Below are 23868 nucleotides of genomic sequence, written 5' to 3'. Positions count from 1 at the left end.
TCCAGAACAAAGTTCTTCGAATTATAGTCAGTGCTCCGTGGTATGTTTCGAACAACATAATAGAAAAAGACCTACAAGTTCAATCCGTAAAAACTGAAGTCACAAAGTACAGTGAAAAATACAAAAACAAAACTAGTGCTCACTCTAATCACTTAGTGCGCGAACTGTTTAATGACAACGATGAAGTGCGTCGACTAAAGCGTTTTAAGCCTACAGACTTATTAAACAGATTTAAATAAAATTAATTAACATTTACCACTACATTATTAACTTTGTTTTTTAATTATATGTTAAAGGAAGCCTCTCACTGGAGAGAATTCCTACATGTCATTTGTTCTTCTGATAATTGTCATAAAATTTACTTATTGTTACGAGTGATAACAGATTGTAAATTAAATGGAGCTTAAAAAAAAAAAATTGGTCCCCTTCAAAACCTAAACACTAAGCATTTAGTGAATATTCAGAGTAATCGCTTAGTGGCTACAACTACATCGCTTGATTGTTTTTCTAATTAGGTATACATTAATACCCATTAGTACAACTTATACATATCTAAACATAGTTTCAAAAGTTGTGCTGCACCAAAAATTATGCTTATTTTCAGAGTTTTTCTTCTTCTTCTTTTTTCTTGTATGTAGGCTTTAAAGCCTGTTTCTTCTTCAATATTAGCCTCCTAATACTTCGTCTGCCAGTACTTCTTCGTCCATTTGGTGACGTATCTCGTGCTATTCGTACTATCCTATCCTCTGCCATTCTACTAATGTGTTCGTTCCACTCCTGTTTCCGTTTTGTCACCCATCCATTTATGTCTGCTACATTGCATGATCTTCTTATGTTTTCGCTTGTCTCCCTATCCAACAGGCTTTTCCCTGATATTCGTCGTAGTATTTTCATCTCTGATGTTTCTAGTAGTCGTCTCGTTTTAGATGTGTCAGGTCTTGTCTCCGCCGTGTATGTCAATATAGATCTAATTGCTGCTTTATAGATTCTTGCTTTTGTATCTTGTCTTAGGTGTTTGTTCTTCCAGATTGTGTCATTAAGAGATCCCGCCGCTTTACTTGCTTTTAAGCTTTGTTGTCGTACTTCCTCTTCAACATCTCCGTTAACTGGTTACATATATTTCCAGATATCTAAACCTTGCTTCCTGCTTTATTATTTTCCCACCAATTTCGATTTTACATCGTAGTGGGTATTTAGATGTCGTAATACATTTGGTTTTTTCTGCTGATAATATCATATTGTATTTCTTGGCTGTTGTATTGAAGATGTGTGTTAATCTTTGGAGATCGTCTTCTGTCTCGGCGACTATTGCGGTGTCGCGCGTCGTCTGCATAACAATATTTGGATTTCTTTATTCCCCATTCTGTAACCATGACCTTTACGTATTGCTTTTATTATTTCGTCCATTATTATATTAAAGAGCAGTGGGCTTAATGAGTCACCTTGTCTGACTCCGCTTTGTACTGGTATAAACTGCGTTAGTTTTCCATTTATCTTTGCCTGTATTCGATTATGAAAATAGATTTTTTCGATGGTTTGTATAATATTGATTGGTATGTTTCTTCTATAGAGTTGATTTTTTCATAAACAGATTAACGTATTCTGCTAATTTTTTTTATTTTGTTAGATTTTTTGTTTGTTATTTACACAATTGAGCAAAGGTTTTCTCAAACTTATTTTTTGTAGATACTTATACCGGGTGGAAGAAAAGAAATGTTTTTCTTATGTTAAGTTTGAGACACCCTGTAAATAAAACAAGGTACAAGTGTGGTTATGCGTCGAAATCGTATTGTAGTCTTATGTTCTGTGAACATTTTGTTTTTTGGATGTCCTTGATATCTTTAGAAACAAAAAAAACAGACACCGACAATTGAAATCAATTATAGATTACGTCATCATGAAGCAGAAATCATCAATTTTAACGAAAGATGTACGAGTCTATAGAGGTGCAAAATGTGGAACTGACCACTTTTTACTCAGAGCAGATTTATACTTTCTATATCTCTTGAAGAACAAAATTGAAGAAACCCAGGAAGAGATTATAGAAGAACACCCGCCTCAGTACAACTACAACATCGACGCACTGAAAGAAAATTCAATCTGCTTTCTTTTTAAATTAAGGCTGAGCCAAAAGATAACCAATACACAGTTTAATAAAAGAACAGCAGATGAAAAATATGATCGGCTAAAAAATTGCTTACATAAAGCTGCATTCGAAGCGTTAGGGGAAAAATCCTCAAATAATACTCATCACCCTTGGTTTACAGATTCTTTAAAAGAAAAGACGAGGGAAAAAAGAAGCATATCAAAAATGGCTCAGTACCAATTGCTCAGAAGACCGAAAAACCTATGCAAGAATAGGAATGGAAACAAAAAAAGAAGTGATTAAAACCAAAGAAAATATGTGGCTGAAGAAATGTGAAGAAATAGACAATCTTATGGGAGGAACAAAAAGCAGAGAAGCTTGGAGAACAATATCAAATCTAGAAACTCACATGGTATTTGTAGACTTAAAAAAAGCATACGATACCGTTCCCAGAGAAAAAATGTTTGAGGTATTACAACAAACCACTTTAAATAGAAAATACATCCAATCAATAAAAGATCTCTATGCTAATGCAACAACAGCAATTAAAATTGGAACGACACTTTCAAATACCTTTGAAACTTCGAAAGACCTTTTGCAGGGATGCTGTCTGTCGCCCACTTTATTTAAAATTTACCTTACACATGTGTTAAAATATTGAACTAGGAAATGCCAAACAATGGGGATACCAGTAGGAGATTCTTATTTGTATACGTTGCTATTTGCTGACGACCAAGTTGTGATTGCTGCTGATAAAGATGACGCCAGTTACATGATTAGAAAATTGAAAGAGGAGTACCGAAAATGGGGTTTGGAAATGAACATGGAGAAAACTGAATACCTTGTAGTCGGAGGTGATACTGAAGACTTAGAATTAGAAGGGGAATACATAAAAGGATGTGATGAATTTAAATATCTAGGTTCTATTTTTGACAAAAACTCCACATGCGATCAAGATATAGAATATCGAATAAGTCAAGAAAGAAAAGCTATAAAACAGCTGAATGGCATTTGATGGAGTACAAGACTGCAAAATCAGGCAAAGAAAAAAATCTACCAAACTATCGTGGAAGGAATTGTCCTGTACAACTCGGAAGTGTGGGAAGTAAAAGACCTACAAAATAAAAGACTTCAAGCTTTAGAAATGGACGCGCTTAGAAGAAGCTGCAGAATATCTAAACTGCAGCATATCCCAAACGAAGAAGTAAAAGAAAGAATGGAAGTAGAAAAGGATATTATAGACAGAATAGAACAAAAAAATTAATATGGTACGGGCATGTCCAGAGAATAAGACCAACAAGATGGCCCAAGAAAATGATCCAGTATGCACCACCCGAGAGAATAAAAAGAGGCAGACCGAAGGAAATATGGATACAAGATGTAGAGAAAGCAATGAACAGTATAGACAACTCAACGAGGAAGATATTCGTGACCGAAAAGCATGGCGAATAGGATGCGGGAAATGGCGGATGCTGTAGAACACCCGATATATACATGTATACCTATATATAGAAAGCAGACAGTTCCATTCTTTAACATGACGTCTTTTAAATGAAGCAAAAGGTATGCTCAGCGCAGTATAAGATGAGATTGTTTAATAGAGGCTCTGTGATGTTTTGAGGTGGAATTTCCTTGTGAGTAAGTACGGATTTGGTGCATGCGTGGAGGCTCATTAAATAGCGAGAGGTACATTGCACATATTTTCTTTCTGTGAACACTTTGTTCCTTTCGCAGTATATATAATAAACCATTTCATTTTAGTGCATGATAAGTAAATTTATGAGTTGATTTAGTTTTTTTAGATAACTCATTTATGAGTTCATTTTTGGCAGCACCTCTTAGTTATGCACTCTTTCACTCCATGTCATCTTGATAATAATTTTGATAATAAGTTTAGCTACAGTTTGATCCTTATGTCATAGGCGTAACCAGGATGATCCTAAGGGGGGGGTTACAATTACCTGAAAGGGGGGGGTTACAACTACTGGAAGGTCTCTGAGGGCTATGGTGTTAAGCGTATAGAGCTCAAAGTACATCCCAATGGGGGGGGGTTACAACCCCCAAAACCCCCCCTGGTTACGCCTATGCCTTATGTCAAACTCTCTCTTTCTCTTCCGCTCTATATTCTTCTTCTTCATGTACCATGTCCTTTCAGAATGTTGGTTACCATCATAGCTATCTTAATTTTATTCACTGCCACCCTAAATAGCATGCTTGTATCAACACCACGGACTGGGACGTTTCGCCGTCGCCGTTTCGCCGTCGCCATTTCGCCGTCGCCGTTTCGCCGTCGAGCCACTTCGCCGTCGGCCGTTTCGCCGTCGAGCCAGTTCGCCGTCGGCAGTTTCGCCGTCGCCATCCCGGCATTGGTTAAGTTTACAAGAACGTGATAACATACTAACTTTTTTATACTAAATGTCGCAAGAACGTGATAACGTACTAACTTTTTTTATACTAAATGTCAGTGTAAATAAAATGCTGATGTTGCTAGTAAAACCAAGTTATATTTTCGTATTCAACTATACATTGTTTTCGTCTGAAAAATAAAATATTTACAGTATTAAAAATATTTAAAAAGATGCATTTCATAATTATGGGCAAGTCCTCTAAGATATTCTAAAATATCTCCATCGGCATTGAAGTTTCGGACTAATCTTAAAATTCGCTCATCCGCGTCCCTATATTTTTTTATTTTTCAACGGTGACAGATTCCCAGCAACGAATTGTTCATAGTGAACATCCCTACCCTTTTGCACATTACGGAGGCTGTCGATAAATTTCCATATTGTAGGGTGGTTGACTCCTAATTATGTTTATTATTTAAATAAGGAAATTAAGGACAATAAATAGTAGTATAATTAAAATACATTATTAAATAGATAAATATGACCATTATCAGATTCCCGGAAATAAATAATATTGAGAAAAGGAATTTCAATTGTTTTTACTGTATCAAAAATAAAAAACTTCATTATGCAAAAGTGATAGTATACAAATAGTGTACAAATAGTGTATAATCGTTCGAAAACCATTCAAAACTTATATACAAGTAATGATCATCCCGAAATTAGAAGTACGAATGCTAACAACGAAATGGCGACGGCGAAACGGCGACGGCGAAATGTCCTAGACCCTCAACACCATACCATCTCGCAAGTTCTTCAACCATGAGGTTCTTCTTCGTCCTGAACTGCGTTTGCCTGCTCTTTTTCCTTGCATGATATTTTGTAGCAACCTATATTTGGGACCTCTCATTACATGTCAGAAATACTCCAGCTTTCTCTGCTTGACGCTTTTTATGATCTCAATAGTCTTCCTGAGACGTTCTAGTATTGTGGAATCTTGAATTTTCTCCACCCAGGAAACTTTTAAAATTCTTCTATAGCACCACATTTCGAAAGCCTCAAGGCGATTTATATCGATTTTATACACAGTCCAGGACTGGACACCGTAAAGTAAGACCGAGAACACCTAGCAGCGAAGTAGGCGGATCCTCAATGCCAATTTTAGGTCTCTGTTACATAACACCTTGGACATTCTTCTAAAAGCGACTCTAGCCTGCTCTATCCTAGATCTAATTTCGCCGTGACTTTCTGCGTTACAGTTTATTGCTGTCCAAGGTAAACGATTTTATCAACTTGCCCAAGTTTGGTATTATTTACATATATAGACGGTTTTATATGCTGTTGTTTACTTATTACGAGTATTTTGTTTTTCCGTATGTTCAGATCCAGACCTGCCTCCCTACAACTCTCAACGACACTATCAAGTAGTGTTTGCAGATCCTCTTGACTAGAAGCTGGGAGTACTGTATCGTCCGCATATCGCAAATTATTGATGACTTCACCGTATACCAAGTATTCCTTCTTTTTTTCAGAATATATGTCTATATGTTTTATATGCTCTATATGTTTTAGTAAATATAACAATAACGAATTACTTTTTGTTTCAGCTCGGTGGTCTTGCTCTAATAGTCGTAGGAGTACTATACAAACTAAACATAAATGATTTTACTGAAGCCATACCAGACGAATACAGCTCAATAGGCGTAGCTCCCATACTGACCATTGTAGTAGGCTCAATAATATTTGTCATCGCATTCTTTGGATGCTGTGGAGCCATCAGAGAAAGCCCATGTTTGCTCACAACGGTAAGTATATTTTAATCGATATAATAAAATATTTTAGTAGGTATCACACATTAAAAATCAAATAAGTATTCTGTGGTAGATTGTATGGTATAGACTTCAAAGAAATCTACACCATACAATCAGGATAGAGATGTATATATAGAGAAATCTGCACCATACAATTTCCCTAGAACATTTGGTTCTAGGGAAATTGTAGATTGTAGGACAGAGAAAGCAAGATCTGCATTTCAAAAAATGGCTAAGCTATTTAAATGTCATAATTTATCAATTCCATAAGAATCTGTTTGTGATAACTACAGAGGCATTACCCTGCTAAACGTAACCTACAAAATATTGGCCTACATTCTGTACGATCGACTGTCGGGATATTGTAAAAACGTAATAGACAAATACCAGTAGTGGCGGCTCGTTAGAGGAGGCAACGGAGGCTTAGCCTCCCCATAATTTTTTACACATTTTATGTCATCTCTGGGACATAATATTTCTATAATTATTGATGAAATGTCACTGTTTTGTTTATTTTGAATCACGAGAAACAACAAGCGCTCGTACTAATACAAAGTGTAAATTATTACACACTTGTAACTAAACGCATCTGGAACGCATCTATACCTATGCCCACACGCTGTGAGCAGCTCCTCATGTCCCTACCAAGGGAGGCAGAAACCAGACTCCACTCCGTTGTGTTATAAGTTACGACAAACGTCTCGAAACCAGCAATATAGTTTCCTATGCGTACAATAATACTCGATAGAGAAACGTAATATTATATCGCTTCACGTCATACTACCCAGAAATATAAGGTAAGGGAGGCTAAACCAGAATTAGGCTCCCTTGTGCTTTTACTTATATTCTATAAGGAAGTTAATAGTCAGGGTGTGACTATTAACTATTTCCTGGTATTAACTATTTCTTGGTGTGATTTTGTCATTTTTTTTAATTCGTGTTTGGTGAATTTTTGTATTTCATATATTTTTATTTGTGTTGTTTTTGGCTTGGTGAGGTTAGTTTTACAATTTATGTTTGTTTATATAAAATGGATACTGGATATATACTGTTTGTTTATATAAAATGGATAAGTTAAACGAAATCAAAATACCTGAAGATATAGTTGACTGGCTGCTCAGGAATAATTTTATTACTTTAATAAAGCTTATATTGTCAAAACCTTAGGAAGACCACAGCCAAATTTAACTATTATTAAATCCTCAGGTAATCGTCAAAATCGTGCATTTAATATTAATTGGTTAGGGACTGGTTAACCGGGTCTATTAAGAGGAAAAGTTTTTTGCTATCCTTGTATCTTATCTTCAACAAAAACCGAACATACAACGTGGTCTAAAATAGGATATTCAGATCTAAAAAATTTACCTCGTTCAACTGAATGACATTCCAAATCTAAAGATCACATATTTTCGTCGTGTAAATTAAAACTTTTTGCTAAACAAAATATAGTAACTACTTTAGATACAGCTCAAAGAGAGGCCATAATTACTTACAATAATCAGGTTTTGGAGAATAGGATGAATTTAAATAGGCTTATCGATATAACAATATATTTGGCTTCACAAGAATTAGCTTTTCGCGGACACGATGAAAGTGATGATTCCATTAATCGCGGCAATTACAAGGAACTTCTATCGTTGTGGGATAAATATGACTCAAAATTCGAAAAATTTCGTTAATTTTAGATTTAATCCTGTTTTTATAAAGTTCTTTTAGTATCAATAATTCTAACAATATTATTATTAATTACAAAAGCTATTCTACATCTCAGTTATCAATGCAAGCATGCGGTAAGAGGGAGGGTCCCCGTAAGGTGAAATGTAAATAAAAAGAATGTGTGTGTACTTTGTACGCACGTAATAAATTATACTTCTATTATATGATTTAAACGAAACTAATATACTTTTTATTTATATTTTGTTTAAATATTAAACTAATTTATACTTACTACTTCTCAAACATTTTTATTAGAACAGTACCAAAAATTAAAATAATAAAAGAATACAAACACATTAAACAAGCCACAAATGATGTCTGAACATTAATTGTCGAAATTTTTTTTAACTAAATACGTATTTTCTGAAAATACAATTATATAATAAATATACTTACAATCATAAAATGTATTAAAAAAAACAAAAAAGAAAGTTTCTATTGGGACTCGAACCAGCGCTGATAAGAGCGGTTGGTATTGGAATTCATTCGCCTTCTCCGCTTAGCCACGGACACTATGTGTCATTATTTACGAAGATCGACTAACTAAACGGATTAAACTTGTGATATTTTGAAAATTGATCAAATTATTTTAATTTTGAATTGAAATGATTTAGAATTGAAAAAATACAACAAAACATAGAGTAAAAAAACAATATATTAGGTGAATATGATAGAAATTTTGATGATAATCAAATTATATAAATAAAAGTATTACATACTATGTATTTTGGCAGATCAAATAGGTAGGTTTATACGCATGATACATTAACAATTATTACGTACCTGTTGCTTTTAAAAACTATTTAAAAGTCACTACAATATTATAAACTTTTTTGTTTCTGTCCTCACAACAATAAAACTAATATATTATACATTTGTTTACCTTTACCTTTACCTCCAAACCACAGCTGCGATATCGGATAATTTTTGACATGTCATTTGAACATTCAATCAGAACAAAGTTATAATGCGCATGCGCCGGGCTGATAGGTTTTAACATATAAAAAAATCACCCTCTATCGCCGGTAAAGAAGTATAACTTCAAAAATGGTCAAAAACAAATAGAGCCTTAAATTACCTTTTTTGGTGCATTTTTTTGCTAGTGCAAATTTGTCTAGATTTTTTATAGTTAGAGCCTCCCCTATTGTAAAACCCACGAGCCGCCACTAAATACCAGTGTGTGTTTCGCAAGGAAGAATCTACTATCCATCAAATATTCCTTCTAAGACAAGCTTTGGAAAAAACATATGAGTATAGAATTGATACTATTTTTTTGTGGATTTTAGCTGTACCTATGACAGTGTATGTAGACAGAAACGCATTATACAAAGCCATGGTAGAATTTAATATCCCAATACACTTAGTGAGTTTGGTGAAAGCAACCCTCTCAACAGTCGAGTGTAGGATTGGAGCAGGGCCGCCGCTAAAGTGTTGGTCGCCCGTGTGCAACTTAATATTTGCCGCCCCCCTTCCAACAGTTTAGTCGTTTCAACATAGGTACTAGTATTTAAAGAAATGTGCAGGACACCGTAACGAGTATATGAATAATAATTGTACTGATCTCGACGTTGCTTTTAGACCTGGATCCAAAAAAAGTTATTATTATGTCAATAATAATATACAGAAATGCAATCTTGCACTAATACCTACATGTGTAAGTTTTGTTTACAAGACTACTTACAACATTCGGCATGCTTAATGGTTTACTAATATATATGTATTTAAATATATAGGCCTGGATCCCGCGTACCAAAAAAAAGTTGATTAATATCAAGCTGAAAATTTGTTAATAGCTTAACGGTGTCTAGTCGGACAAACTCTGATGTATGGGAACACTGGAACAGGGGAAGTTTTAATTGTGGAACAGGTTAAAAATTTGGAACGTCAGACTACGAAAACGTTGCATGTATTTTGTCGGACATAACTTCCAATTGATTTGTTACCATTTCATTAAACTCTCATGCAAAAATCAGACTGGTGTTTATCACCAACTGGGCATTTTAATGAGTGGAACACGACGAACCTGTCAAATGACAGGAATCATGTTGGTTAATAATAGCAGTCTGATTTTTACATGAGAGTTTAATGAAAGGGTAAGAAATCAATTGGATGTTCTGTCCGACAAAATACATGGAACGTTTTCGTAATCTGACGTTCCAAATTTTTAAACTGTTCCACAATTAAAACTTCCCCTGTTCCAGTGTTCCCGTACATCAGAGTCTGCCCGACTAGACACCGTTAAGCTATTAACAAATTTACAGCTTGCTATTAATCAACTTTTTTTGGTACGTGGGATCCAGGCCTATTTGAAATACAGTAGTGTGCAAAAGAAACGGGCACCCTACTATATATTACAAACAAAATCGTTTATCAAAAGCGTGTCTAAAATCATCAAATTCTCAACTTAGACTGAACTATCCGTCTATAACCATACATAAGCATATAGGAACAATATTACGTCAGAGCAACCATCGAGTAATAAAAAAGATTTTTTTAAACCATCGAGTAATAAAATATACTTTTTTATTACTCAATGAGAGCAACTTAACAAGCACTTATCTAAATTCTCGGAAAGTATCCTATTGTCTTATCGTACTCTCTTAACAAATCATAAATGCTCAGAATTTGAAAAAATCGCATATGGACCACGTAGATAAAAATACCTTTTGAGTCCGAAATCCGCCAGCCACTTTGAATTAAAAAGCATTTTTGTTTAGATTATATGGAATATTAGAGTTTATAGAAATATCTGAATCATTAATATTTAATTTTTTGAATTTATTTTCGTTTTAAAAAAAGTGTTATCATCAGTGGCCTGCTTTTGGCCGCCCCTATAATCGGCCGCCCGTGTGGGATGCACACTTTGCACACATGGTAGCGGCGGCCCTGGATTGGAGTACAGACTGGAATATCAATAATATTCCAGACACAAACAGGACTTCGGCAGGGAGATAGGTTAATATGAAGATGACATTGATATCATAGCAAGAAGAAAGGACGACGCACGTGGTTCAATCGTTCACGGCATTGCAAGCAGCAGCAAAAAGACCCGTGTTGAGCTGCCCCCCCCCCCCCCACTTGCAAAAATTAAAAAACAAATAGCCCTGATTTATGAGCTATTTATGAGCTCTCATATTCCGCAAACTAAAAATTTTGAGCTCGTTCCACTGAGCAGGAATTTAATACCCTAGTGGGGGGGGCTGAGTCAGCCCCCCCCCCCCCCACTACTTAAAAATAGGAATATTGAATCGGTTTTTGCGGCAGAATTACGAGCTATTTATGAGCTCTTGAAATTATATAGTTTCGATTTTTGAGCTCATCCCCTTCACCCCCAAACAACCCTTTAATTGATTTAACTTAAGAGAAAGATGCTGAGAAAACTTAAAATATATCGTATTGCGAATATAATTCCTATAGCTTATATACTCTAAGAATAAACTATTAAATCAAGAGCATTTCGATTATTGAGCTACAACCCCTTCGCCAGAAAACCACCCTATCTTCCCGGCTTAAGAGAAAGTTGTATTTAAAATGCGTTAAACTAATTATTTGGCGACTACATATCATTTAATAATCTATAAGCTTCCAAATTACGCGCATTTAGATCAGTAAATTGCAATTTATTTTGTATAGTGCAGTCACTGAAGCTAAAAATCAACGATTACCTTCAATTTCGGTGAACCTTCATCGATTTTCACGAAAATTGGTCAGTGGTTAGAGGATACGTCAAGAAACAAAGGTGACATGGTACCACCTTGCGCCTTTACCCTGAGGGTGGATACCGCCCCTTCTCGGGGGTGAAAATTATTTTATAAAAAATAAATGCACAAATCAATAAAAGAACAAATTAAAAGAAAAATTTATTATATAAAGTTAATAAAATAAGTCAATACTTTTTAAGCTATTAAAGATCAAAGATTTTAATTATTTGTGAAAAAAATGCATGTTTTGAAAAGGTTTTTTGTAAATCACTGAAAAACTTTAAGTTTTTACAAAAAAGTTAATAGTAGTTTAATTCGTATAGCTTATATTCTAAGAATAAACTCTTAAATCACGCGTCTTTCGATTATAGAGCTACAACCCCTTCGCAAGAAAACGACCCCATATTCCCGGCTTAAGAGACAGTTGTTCTTAAAATAATTTAAATTAATTATTTGGCGATTACATATCGTTTAATAATTTATGAGCTTGCAAAATATACGCATCTCAATTATTGAATTGCCATTTTCTTTCTATAGTGCAGTCACTGAAGGTAAAAATCAACTAGTACCTTCGATTTCGGTAAATCTCCATTCATTTTCACGAAAATTGGTGAGCGGATTTTGATACTATCAACTTTTTCTGCATCTTATTTTTCATAGGTATTTCTAAGTACTTTGACAAGTATTTAGTACCTAAGTGTTATAAAATGCATCTCTTTCCCGTTATTTAAGCTTGAACCCTTAGATTTTAAAAATCGCGGAAAAAATATACATTTAATTACCAATAACTTACTTTAAATTAACATTAAAGGGTTTTTCAAGTAAGCAATTTATTATATTTTTTATTAGCTTCAATTTTAGTGATGAAAACGTTTTTGTAAAAACTTACAGTTTTTGAGTCATTTATGAAAAATCGCTCTAATTTGATCTTTAATAACTCAAAAAGTATTGATTTATTTTAATCACATTATATAACAAATTTTGCTTACAATTTGTCCCTCTCTCGATTTGTGGGGTTATTTTTAATAAAGTAATTTTCACTCCCGAGAAGGGGTGACATATACCCTAGGCTAAAACCCCAAGTTGTTATTGTCAATTCGTGAAAATAAATGGAGATTTACCGAAATCGAAGGTATTAGTTGATTTTTACCTTCAGTGACTGCACTATAGAAAGAAAATGGCAATTCAATAATTGAGATGCGTATATTTTGCAAGCTCATAAATTATTAAACGATATGTAGTCGCCAAATAATTAATTTAAATTATTTTAAGAACAACTCTCTCTTAAGCCGGGAATATGGGGTCGTTTTCTTGCGAAGGGGTTGTAGCTCTAATAATCGAAAGACGCGTGATTTAAGAGTTTATTCTTAGAATATAAGCTATACGAATTAAACTACTACTAACTTTTTTGTAAAAACCTAAAGTTTTTCAGTGATTTACAAAAAACCTTTTCAAAACATGCATTTTTTTCACAAATAATTAAAATCTTTGATCTTTAATAACTTAAAAAGTATTGATTTATTTTATTAACTTTATATAATAAATTTTGCTTTTAATTTGTTCTTTTATTGATTTGTGCATTTATTTTTTATAAAATAATTTTCACCCCCGAGAAGGGGCGGTATCCACCCTCAGGGTAAAGGCGCAAGGTGGTACCACGTCACCTTTGTTTCTTGACGTATCCTCTAACTACTGACCAATTTTCGTGAAAATCGATGAAGGTTCACCGAAATTGAAGGTAATCGTTGATTTTTACCTTCAGTGACTGCACTATACAAAATAAATTGCAATCTACTGATCTAAATGCGCGTAATTTGGAAGCTTATAAATTATTAAATGATATGTAGTCGCCAAATAATTAGTTTAATGCATTTTAAGTACAACTTTCTCTTAAGCCGGGAAGATAGGGTGGTTTTCTTGCGAAGGGGTTGTAGCTCAATAATCGAAATGCTCTTGATTTAATAGTTTATTCTTAGAGTATATAAGCTATATGAATTATATCCGCAATACGATATATTTTAAGTTTTCTCAGCATCTTTCTCTTAAGTTAAATCAATTAAAGGGTTGTTTGGGGGTGAAGGGGATGAGCTCAAAAATCGAAACTATATAATTTCAAGAGCTCATAAATAGCTCGTAATTCTGCCGCAAAAACCGATTCAATATTCCTATTTTTAAGTAGTGGGGGGGGGCTGACTCAGCCCCCCCCCCCCACTAGGGTATTAAATTCCTGCTCAGTGGAACGAGCTCAAAATTTTTAGTTTGCGGAATATGAGAGCTCATAAATAGCTCATAAATCAGGGATATTTGTTTTTTAATTTTTGCAAGTGGGGGGGGGCCAGCTCAACACGGGTAGCAAAAAGAATGGGTCTACAGGTTCACACTATAAAACTAAGTAGTCACAAATAATAATAAAGTAGCCAAACCTCAATATGGGTTGGAACATACTTTCGAAGGAGTAAGTGATTTCGTATATCTAGGCTCACAAATCAACCAAAGTAATACAATAACTGCAGAAATTAACAGACGTATATATCTAGCAAATAGTATGGATTAAAGATATTTTAAACATCAAACATAGTAAAAAAAGAACAAATATATTAATATATAGAACTCAAATCAAGCCGGTCCTCACTTACCCGTCAGAAAGGTGGACGATAACAAAAAGTGATGGAGAAGAGTTATCCTAAGGCATATCTATAAAGGCGTACAGGAAAACGAATTATGGAGTAAACGTTATTTTTTTTTGAATGAATTTGATGGCCTTGGCCGAGCCAATTAGCCAGACATTTTGTTGTTTTAAAAACAAACAAATTTGATTTTTCAATCAGAGGAATTTTTTCTGTATTTCTAACTCTAAATACATAACAAACTAACATTATTATTTACAATTATTATCTAAAAAATACTCTGTTTTGGTTGTTCATTTTTTTTTGTAAATTTTTTTTTATTTTTTGTTGTATTTTTTTATATTGTTAATTTGTTTTTTTTATTATTTTTTTTTTGTTATTTTTTATAAATTGTTTTTTTTTACTACGCTAAGACGTAAACCCGATTCAACCTCGCGGAGGTTTACATATTCTTAGTTTTTGAAATGATACTTCTTTAGGCGCGATAGAGAGTGAATTTTTATTATTCTGCGCGCATGCGCACAGAGACAGTATGTCATTCGTTGTTAAATCTTTTAAGTTATGTATGTATGAGTCCAAAAAAGGCGTGGAAAAAGTATATTAGTGTTTTTAGTAAATATATTTATTATAATTTTTGTGTCTTTAGATTTGTCTTCCTTGGGAGTAAGATAATACGTATTATTAAAACATTTTTATATTTAATACTTCACTTCGTATATTTTTTACCATCATTTGTCATAATGTCCGAGAAACCGTAAAAACATTGCCTTCGTAGGCTCATTGGTCCAGCATGCGGACAATTGCTGCTTCTTTAATTTTTGGATTTTTAGAAAGTGTTATTAAAATTAGTTTAATAAAATAAAAATAAACTGTTTTAAAATATTTTATTTCGTTGAAATCATATAGAAGTATAACTTCTTAAGTGCGTACAAAGTACACACATTCTTTTTTTTTCTTTTTTTTTTTGCTTTTTTTATTTTTTTTTTGCTTTTTTTTATTTTTTCTGTTTTTTTTTTCTTTTTTTTTTCTTTTCTTTTTCTCTTTTTTTTGTTATTTTCTTTTTTCAATTATAATATACAATAATTACTTAAATCTACAGGGTTTAAAACAAAATAACAACAAAACAAACATGTTTGTTTTGTTTTAACAAACATGCCTGCTTTGTTTTAACAAAACTTCTTAAATACAGGGTAAATTTTATTGCTACAATCTATATTTACAGTTTTTGATATGTTCGTAAATTGTTTTTAATATATTAATATCTTCAGAAAATATCAAATTGTTCAGGTAGACGGGAAGTGGAATTTTTAACATATTCAGATTATCATAAAATTTGTTTATATTTACTGATTGATGTGAGCGCTATAATTTTGAGCTTTACCTCCTTTATAGTGAGCCTAGTATTGGTAGATCTATCAAAATATACAGGCTGCGGTGGCTAGGCCACTTAGAGAGATTGAATGAGGTGGAGTCCAGATTACCAGATTACGAGTTTATTCTACCTTAAGAGTACGAAATTAGAAAACTAAGGCGAAGGATAGGAAGGAATGGAAGCTGATTCTGTAACAGGCCAAGACCCAGCATAAGTTGTAGAGCCAATGATGATGCTGATGATCAGAGACGTCAGGGACCCCGCAAGTCTGAGCGGCGCCCGCGTGCTGGATATATTTTGGCGCCTTTTAAATCTACCTATATCCAATTATGAAATAAATCTATATTTTTCACTCGCAACAAAACAACAGAAATTGCAAGATCTCAAATTTTATTTTTTTTTTTAACTAATTTATTGATTACCGTTGAAAGTATCGCACGAAACTGTCGTTGACCCGAACGACGCGATAGCGGAGTTCGGGTAAGCGGTCGAGTGCGGGGAAGACACTTTCCGCATGAGTTAGAAACAATATTTTTTCTAGGGCCGTACGTTTGGAAAAAGCCACAAAAAATAGAGTTATATCAATTTTTATTTAGAAGTGAAAATACACAAATTAATTCTTTGACGAGGTTGTCAAAACCAAACTTTCAATATAATGGGTTACCACGACGACTATATTGGTTTCCATGACGACGATTCAAACCATTGTAATTTTCTACTGATCTGACTTTTAAATATTATGTCAAAACAATTTTATTTCATCGAATTATCGCGCTAATTTCATTAAAACATGAACACAATAAGATAAATTTGAAATAAATTAGTAAATAATAACTAAATATTAGTTTATTGCATGTATTATAATATATTATAACGCCATACTACAAGGTATTTTACTTTCCCGCACGCCGTGAAACGAAATGCTTGCGTGAAAGTGGCTCTCTTAGCACGGCCGTAGAAAATAGATATTCCGATATTATATTGTTTTAAAAAAATACTATAATAGTACTAGTAAATTATTAACACCAAAGATAAAATAAATTTTAAATATTTTTTCGCTAATAACACAATATTTTTTTTATTTTTGAAATTTCTCCAGATGTTCGTTAAAAATGTAAAATTAAAATTGTATAAAAAATGAATATCTCATTAAAATAAATCTTTCTTATTTGCCAAACCTTGAGACGTTTTAATAATGTGAATCAGCAATATCCTCCTTTACTGCAGCTTAAAACCAGGAACAATGGCACATTCTTTTAAACGAATTTGGTTCCACTTATATCATTTTAGTAATAAATTTTTTCAATGATATATTAACAAATACCTTCTTTTTAGTACGGTGTAATATTGTTGGTAATATTTTTGCTTCAAATCGCCGTTGGAGTATTTGCTTTTATAGAAATAAAGGATAAAGATAATTTCAAAACCCAAGTGAACAAGCAACTGGATAGATTGTTTAATAGAGCTAAGGACCAGAATAAATACGAATTAACAGATTTAATTCAAAAAGAAGTAAGTAATAATTTTGAATTTTCATATTTGTTTTCTGTCTTCGTCTTTGAATGAATCTGGTTGAACTCTGGTGAGACTCTTTCCGTGGTATCGAGTCCAATGTGACTTGGTACGCTAGACTAGGGGTCACCAATTGCCGGACCGCGGTCCGCATCCGGACCGTAGGCTATTTTTGTGCGGACCACGATTAAATTCAGAATATTGTGTTTTGAAATTTTGAACATTTTGGCCATAAAATTGTGTATATAAACTGCGCGTCATAGAAAACGGGCACCCTAAAAAATGGGTAATTTTTCAGGTCGCGTATCTCCTAAACCTGTTGTCCGATTTAAGTGATTTTTTGAATATTTTATAGCCTTATTCTTTGTCAATATCCCTGTAATAATATTTTTGCTAAACAGGTAAATTTTCATTGTATACCGGGTGTACGAATCAAACTGTGTTTTTTTCTCAAAGTTCGCAACACCCTGTGGAATAACCTAGCATTTATAAAATACTTCAATTAAAACCCAACTATAGCCTCAGGTTTTCTTAACATTTTGTTTTTGATTCATTCGCTTACGTTCGATAATACAAAAGTTAGGTACTTCAACAATTAGCCATGTTCTTTTTCAGTACAGGGTGTTTCTAAACAAGTGCGAGAAACTTTAAGGGTCAGTTCTGCATTAAAAAATAATGACAGTTTGCTTTATAATCGTATGTCCGCAAATGCTTCGTTTCCGAGATACGGGATATTGAACATTTTTTTTTACAAACTGACGATTTACTTTATTGCCCTAAAACCGATTGAGATATGCAAATGAAATTTGTTAGGTTTTAACAGATAGTTATTGCAAATTTTTTGACAAACAATTAAAAATTTTATATTCACCATTGGCGTGCGTACAGATAATATGATCGGTCATATTAACAGTATGCACGTCAATAGTGAATATGAAATTCTTAGTAGCAAGTCAGAAAATTCGCAATAACTATCTTTTAAAACCTACCAAATTTCTTTTGCATATCGCAACCGGTTTTAGGGCAATAAAATAAATCGTCAGTTTGTAAAAAAAATTCAACATCCCGTATCTCATAAAGGAAGCATTTGCGGACATAAATTTATAAAGCAAACGGTCATTATTCTATCATGCAGAATTGGCCCCTTAAAGTTTGTCGCACGTATTTACAAACAACCTATACTGATGAAGAACATGACTAGTTGTTAAAGTACAATACTTTTGTATTATCCAACATAAGCGAATGAATAAAAAAATAGAATGTTAAGAAAACCTGAGGCTATAGTTGGGTTTTAATTTCAGTATTTTATAAATGCTAGGTTATTTCACAGGGTGTTGCGAACTTTGAGAAAAAAACACAGTTTGATTCGTACACCCGGTATACAGTGAAAATTTACCTGTTTAGCAAAAATATTATTAGAGGGATATTGATAAAGAATAAGGCTATAACATATTCAAAAAATCACTTAAATCGGACAATAGGTTTAGGAGATACGCGACCTCAAAAATTACCCATTTTTTAGGGTGCCAGTTTTCTATGACGCGCAGTGTATTATATTTGTCTTAACTTATGTGTGCAAAGCAGATTTTTCAATAATGAACTATATAAAAAATTGGTACACATCTCAGCTAACAGATGAATATCTCAACTCCCTAATGAGTCAGTTGCACTAAACTCCTTCTAAACTTCAGACAAGTTGTACATTTTTTTACACAGGAAACATTTTTTTTAAACAAATTCAAAATTACCTTTTTCTCCAAAAAATGTATTTTTAATTTTTTTTGGTAATTGTAAATTAAAACAGCCTCTTGTTATTTCTCTCAAATATTGATAGTTTTCTAGTTATAAGCAATTTAAAATCTGAAAATGCGAAAATACGCATACGCATTTTCGAGGTTTCAAAATTCATGTGTAAATTACACTGGGGAACAACTTGAAACTTAATTTCTGTTGAGTTAGATTTTTTAGCTGTTTTCTATAGAATTAGGCATGCTGATTTCAAAACAGTTTTTAGTTTCCTTCTATCACGTCACGTTCTTTTTCTATGGGGGTGGGGCGCCTAGTGGTAGTAATGACGCTCTGATAACTGCAATTTGTCTAGACTTGCCTGTTAAATTCAGTTATGTCTGTTATACTGTGGTGAAACGTTGTGTGTCGGTTAGCAATATTTAGTATTTTGTTACTGAAGTGTATAGAACTGCTTAGTGTGTTTGAACTGAAACGTTTCCTCATGGTTACCTCTACTCCTATACGTCGTAAGTGCGAAAACAACCCCGATTCGTTTTGTTATATATGTGGCAGTTTTACCATTCCCAGCCAAAGAACAAACATTAGTACATTTGTCAGACAAGCATATTTTGCCTATTTTAAAGTGAAACTTGGTGATCAAGATAAAGTATGAGCACCTCATAAAGTGCATTTCCGGGTTTACGGATGTGGACCAAGGGAGAACGTGCTAAACTTCTATTTGGTTTAACTATGATTTGGCGTGAGCCCAAAGAACATTCAAGTGATTGTTACTTTTGTATAGTGAAATCAGGATATAACAAGAAAAATAAATGTAAAATAGAGTATCCTAGTTTACTGTCAGCTATACGCCCAGTGCCGTATTCAGCCGAAAACCCAGTTTTCAATGAATTTCCCTCTTTGGAAGAAGAGGAATACGGATATAGTGCAGATGAAAGAGACTTCAACGATGAAGATTTCGAAATTGAAGATGACTCCGTACGTAAGGGATTCGAACAACAAGAGCTAAATTATTTGGTACGAGATTTGGGACTATCCAAAAAAGCTTCAGAGCTCTTAGCATCACGACTCAATGAGAAAAACTTGCCTGAAAAGGGAGCCAAGGTATCCTATTTTCGAACACGAGAAAGGGCGTTTCTGCAATATTTTCAAAGTGAAGGTGGATTTGTGTTTTGCCATAATGTAAGTGGTTTAATGTAAGAATTGGGAATTTCAAACTATAACGCATCTGACTCGAGACTGTTTATAGATAGCTCAAAGCGGAGCTTGAAATGTGATCTCCTCCATAATGCAAATTTATTTGGTTCTGTTGCATCATGGAAGCACGGTACCAAGGTAGATGGGATGTACATATGATGGCTGACTATTTTTGGAGCATCAAGCGCGAATGTACACAAACTGAACACACCAGAAAAAGCCATAAACGCAAATTTTTTTTCTTAATTTATAAGTAATGTTCATTATTAAATAATTTTATTTGTAAGAACTCGATTTAACTTAAATTAAATGATTTGTAAACTGTATTGTAAACTGATTTTTATTTTATGTTGCTTTATATGCATGATTTTTATGATTTTTGAGGATATCCTGTAGTTTAAAAAGTTGACGTGATAGAGAAAATCTGAAGTCATTCTCAGATTCAGACGCCAAAAATAAGTCAAAAACAAGTGTCAGATCTAACTCAACAAAAAATGTGTTCCCCAGTGTTATTAGTGTTCAGGTTGACAAGTGCTTAAATTGAAGTTTATTATGTGTTTATGTGAAGCTTGTTATGTGTGTAAGCACTTTATGTGTATACGTGCGACAAAGACGCACACACATATTATACGTACTTATACGAAAATTTATTAAAATTATATAATATATTATTATGTAACATAGTTTTTTTAGTTTAAAATAATTTATTTATTTATTGAGTTAATTATTGCTAATGTGCTAGTTAAATACGCCAATCATATAGTGCGATACGCACCATATAAGCCGCCGCGGCGGCTTAAGTAACGATCTAAATTGAAATAAGCCAATTACTCATCAGAATCTTGAAATTGAATGCTTTAGCTTCAGTTTAGGTCATTGACGACCTCAAAAATAATAATTTACACACTTTAAGCTTACACAATTTAAGCTTCGAAAATGTTTATTTTTACATTTTTCAGATTTTAAATCGCTTAAAGCTCGAAATCTATCAACTTTTGAAAAAAATTACAAAAGATCTTTGACTCAATAGATGTCACCAAAAATATATTTTAAACAGATTTTCGTGGGCAAAAAAGGTGATGTTTTGAATTTGTTAAAAAAAATGATAAACAATTATTTCTGTCCAAAAAGTTCGCCCGGCATTCTTCTGATTTGTTTAAAGGGGATATTTTTTAACAAGAATCCACAAATATACCGAATCAGAACAACCAGATACAGGTAGCATTCAATCCAGACCCCACAAGTGTCAAAGGTTTGCGAAACGGACCCGCAGGGAACATAATTGGTGACCCCTGCGCTGGACTATCTACCAAAAATTTTCGTACGCATATGGACGTCGAGAGTAGAATAGCTTTCTGCATGGTCGTATAAAGACGTTCACTAAAGCCTCGGTTTCCTCGAAACCGGCACCGACAAACTGCGAGCGTAACACTGCGATGAATGACGTCATAAAAAACTGTACCACGCAAAATAATAGCGGTGGTTTCCAAGGATGCGTTGGAAGCCACCGCTTGCTGAGTTTGCACATTCCATTGCCGCAGTGAAGAACCTTGAATTTTTCACCGTAATCTGACGTAATTTGTCGGTGCCGCTTTCGAGGAAACCCAGGCTTAAGACCCAGCTGTTTTACGTTTTATATGAGGTTCTGCGGAATGACTCCATTAGTAGATAGAATAATAAATATTATCGTCTGGGTACTTTTCATTGTCCATTATCTCCTTATTTAAATCTCAAGATCTCTGTGCTGGGCTACCTTCTGGTTATACTAACCACGCAGGTTATTGTTGTTAGATTCGTCACATCAATCATTATTAGTCTTGTTTGTTTAGTTGTTTTATTAAATAGTATGAGATTTGGTCATTTTGTGTTACTAGTTGGTCTGTAGACCTCCTACACGATGGACAAACGACGTCAAAAGGATTGCTGGGAATTGGTTACAGGAAACCCAAGATCGACAAAACTGGAAGAAATTAGGGAAGGCCTATGTTCAACTTTGGATGCAGAAGGCTGGGTGATGAGTTGGTCTGTGAGCACAGTGCGGTCCCAGTCTAGCTTGTAGTTATCGTTTTCAAGAATGCTGTCAGGGACGTATTGATGATAAGGGAGATGGTTGGTTTGCAGAAGTCCAAGTTTGCTGGTTAGTTCTTGGTGAACGATCATTCCTACTGAGTTATAGCGTTGTTTATAATCAGTTCCGACAAACACCTGGCAGCCCCCGGTAAGATGTTGAATGGTTTCTTGGTCTTGATATCATAGAGGCATTTGTCGTTTTAGACCTGAGGGTGATTTATAATAGAGTTTAGGTAATTTTTGATGGCAAGTAGGAAACCCTTCGTCTCGGGTAACATCTTTCCTGATGTCAACAAATAGTTATATGCTGTGTTATCGACATATTAGTAGCTGATTTCATTTAGATGACGATGACATGCAGAGGTTTACTCTTCCAGATACGCATTTTTCCCTGCTTAGACGTTTTTCCCTAACTCTGACAAAAAGAACAATAAATAAAATAAGAGTTACACAACGCGCTATGGAAAGATCAATGTTAGGTATTACCATCAGAGATAAAGTACCAAACCTAGAAATAAGAAGAAGAACAGGAGTCACGGAGGCAGTTGAAAGAATAGCCATGGCTAAATGGGCTTGGGCAGGACATGTTGCCAGACTGACGGATGACAGATGGACCAAAAAGATTCTGGAATGGCGACCAAGGCAGGAGGCATATCGAAGCAGAGGACGACCACCGACTAGATGGACGGATGATATCAAGCGCATCACCACAAATTGGATGCAAGAAGCTCAAGATAGAAATAGGTGGAAATTTTTACGGGAGGCCTACGTTCAGCAGTGGACAAATATAGGCTAGTTGATGATGATGATGAGACGTGTGATTTATTCGCATTTGCACGGTATACAGCCCAAATTGTGCGATGTAAAGTAGATGTCTCAGCCTGCGTCTGAAAAAAGGTTCTTAATTAGCATTTACATAAGTGCCCTTCCATTTATACTGCGATAATGTTGTTTTTTCTACTGCATTGCGTAGATGATGTTTTTGTGCCTTTGTGACAAGTGTGTTTACTTTCCTCCGAAGACTTTCTAAGTCCCTTTTTGACCATTTTATAATACCAAATGAATTTATTATTATTGTTGATATTATTTTTTCTATTATATTTTTATTTATAAATTTCTTTATTATTCTTTCAGTTTGAATGCTGTGGTCCTGACGGTCCATCATTTTGGGGAGCTAGTATACCAAAATCATGTTTGGATTCAAATAACAAACAATATACGGATGGATGCAAAACAGAGTTTTACGATTTTCTTAATAAAGCCATGAACGTTATTGGAATAACTCTTCTGGCACTGTCAGCCCTCGAGGTAAACTAATTTGTGGTCGCATTATAATGTAATCTATTGTAGATGTTAGATCTCTTGTGAATCAATACCTAGTCTACTTATGTGTGCTAGACCATTTGGACTTTGCTGTTATTTAGGCTGACTCTCGATGTGTCAGTACAATTGAATGGCGCCCAACGTGGGGCCCAATTACTCTGGGCTAATTAGCAAAATACAAGGAAAAGTTATTTACCAGCAATTTTATTGCTGGAAGCAAATCCTATTATTGTATGTATTAATAATATAGATATGCAAAGTCCGCAGATAGTGTGCTACTTTTTTTATAAACAAAATGGCGCCCGAAAGTCGTGTTTTTTTTCAATTTTTGCTCTATAACTCCAAAGATTTTAACTTTAGAC

At 34.0% G+C, this 23868-nt stretch overlaps 1 protein-coding gene across 2 annotated transcripts in view; it reads left to right on the top strand.

The window, feature by feature from the left end:
• Window positions 1–23868, top strand: part of LOC114328502 (23 kDa integral membrane protein) — a 73772-nt gene that overhangs the window by 38369 nt on the left and 11535 nt on the right. For both annotated transcript variants that reach the window (XM_028277370.2, XM_050661741.1), the window contains exons 2-4: window positions 6039–6236; window positions 16994–17170; window positions 23318–23491. In XM_028277370.2, the coding sequence (XP_028133171.1) occupies window positions 6039–6236; window positions 16994–17170; window positions 23318–23491 (549 nt within the window). The remainder of the gene's footprint in view (window positions 1–6038; window positions 6237–16993; window positions 17171–23317; window positions 23492–23868) is intronic.

This window comes from Diabrotica virgifera, chromosome 9 (assembly GCF_917563875.1).
Source record: "Diabrotica virgifera virgifera chromosome 9, PGI_DIABVI_V3a".
In the NCBI taxonomy this organism is placed as follows: domain Eukaryota; kingdom Metazoa; phylum Arthropoda; class Insecta; order Coleoptera; family Chrysomelidae; genus Diabrotica; species Diabrotica virgifera.
This window is presented reverse-complemented; position numbering and strand designations above follow the sequence as displayed.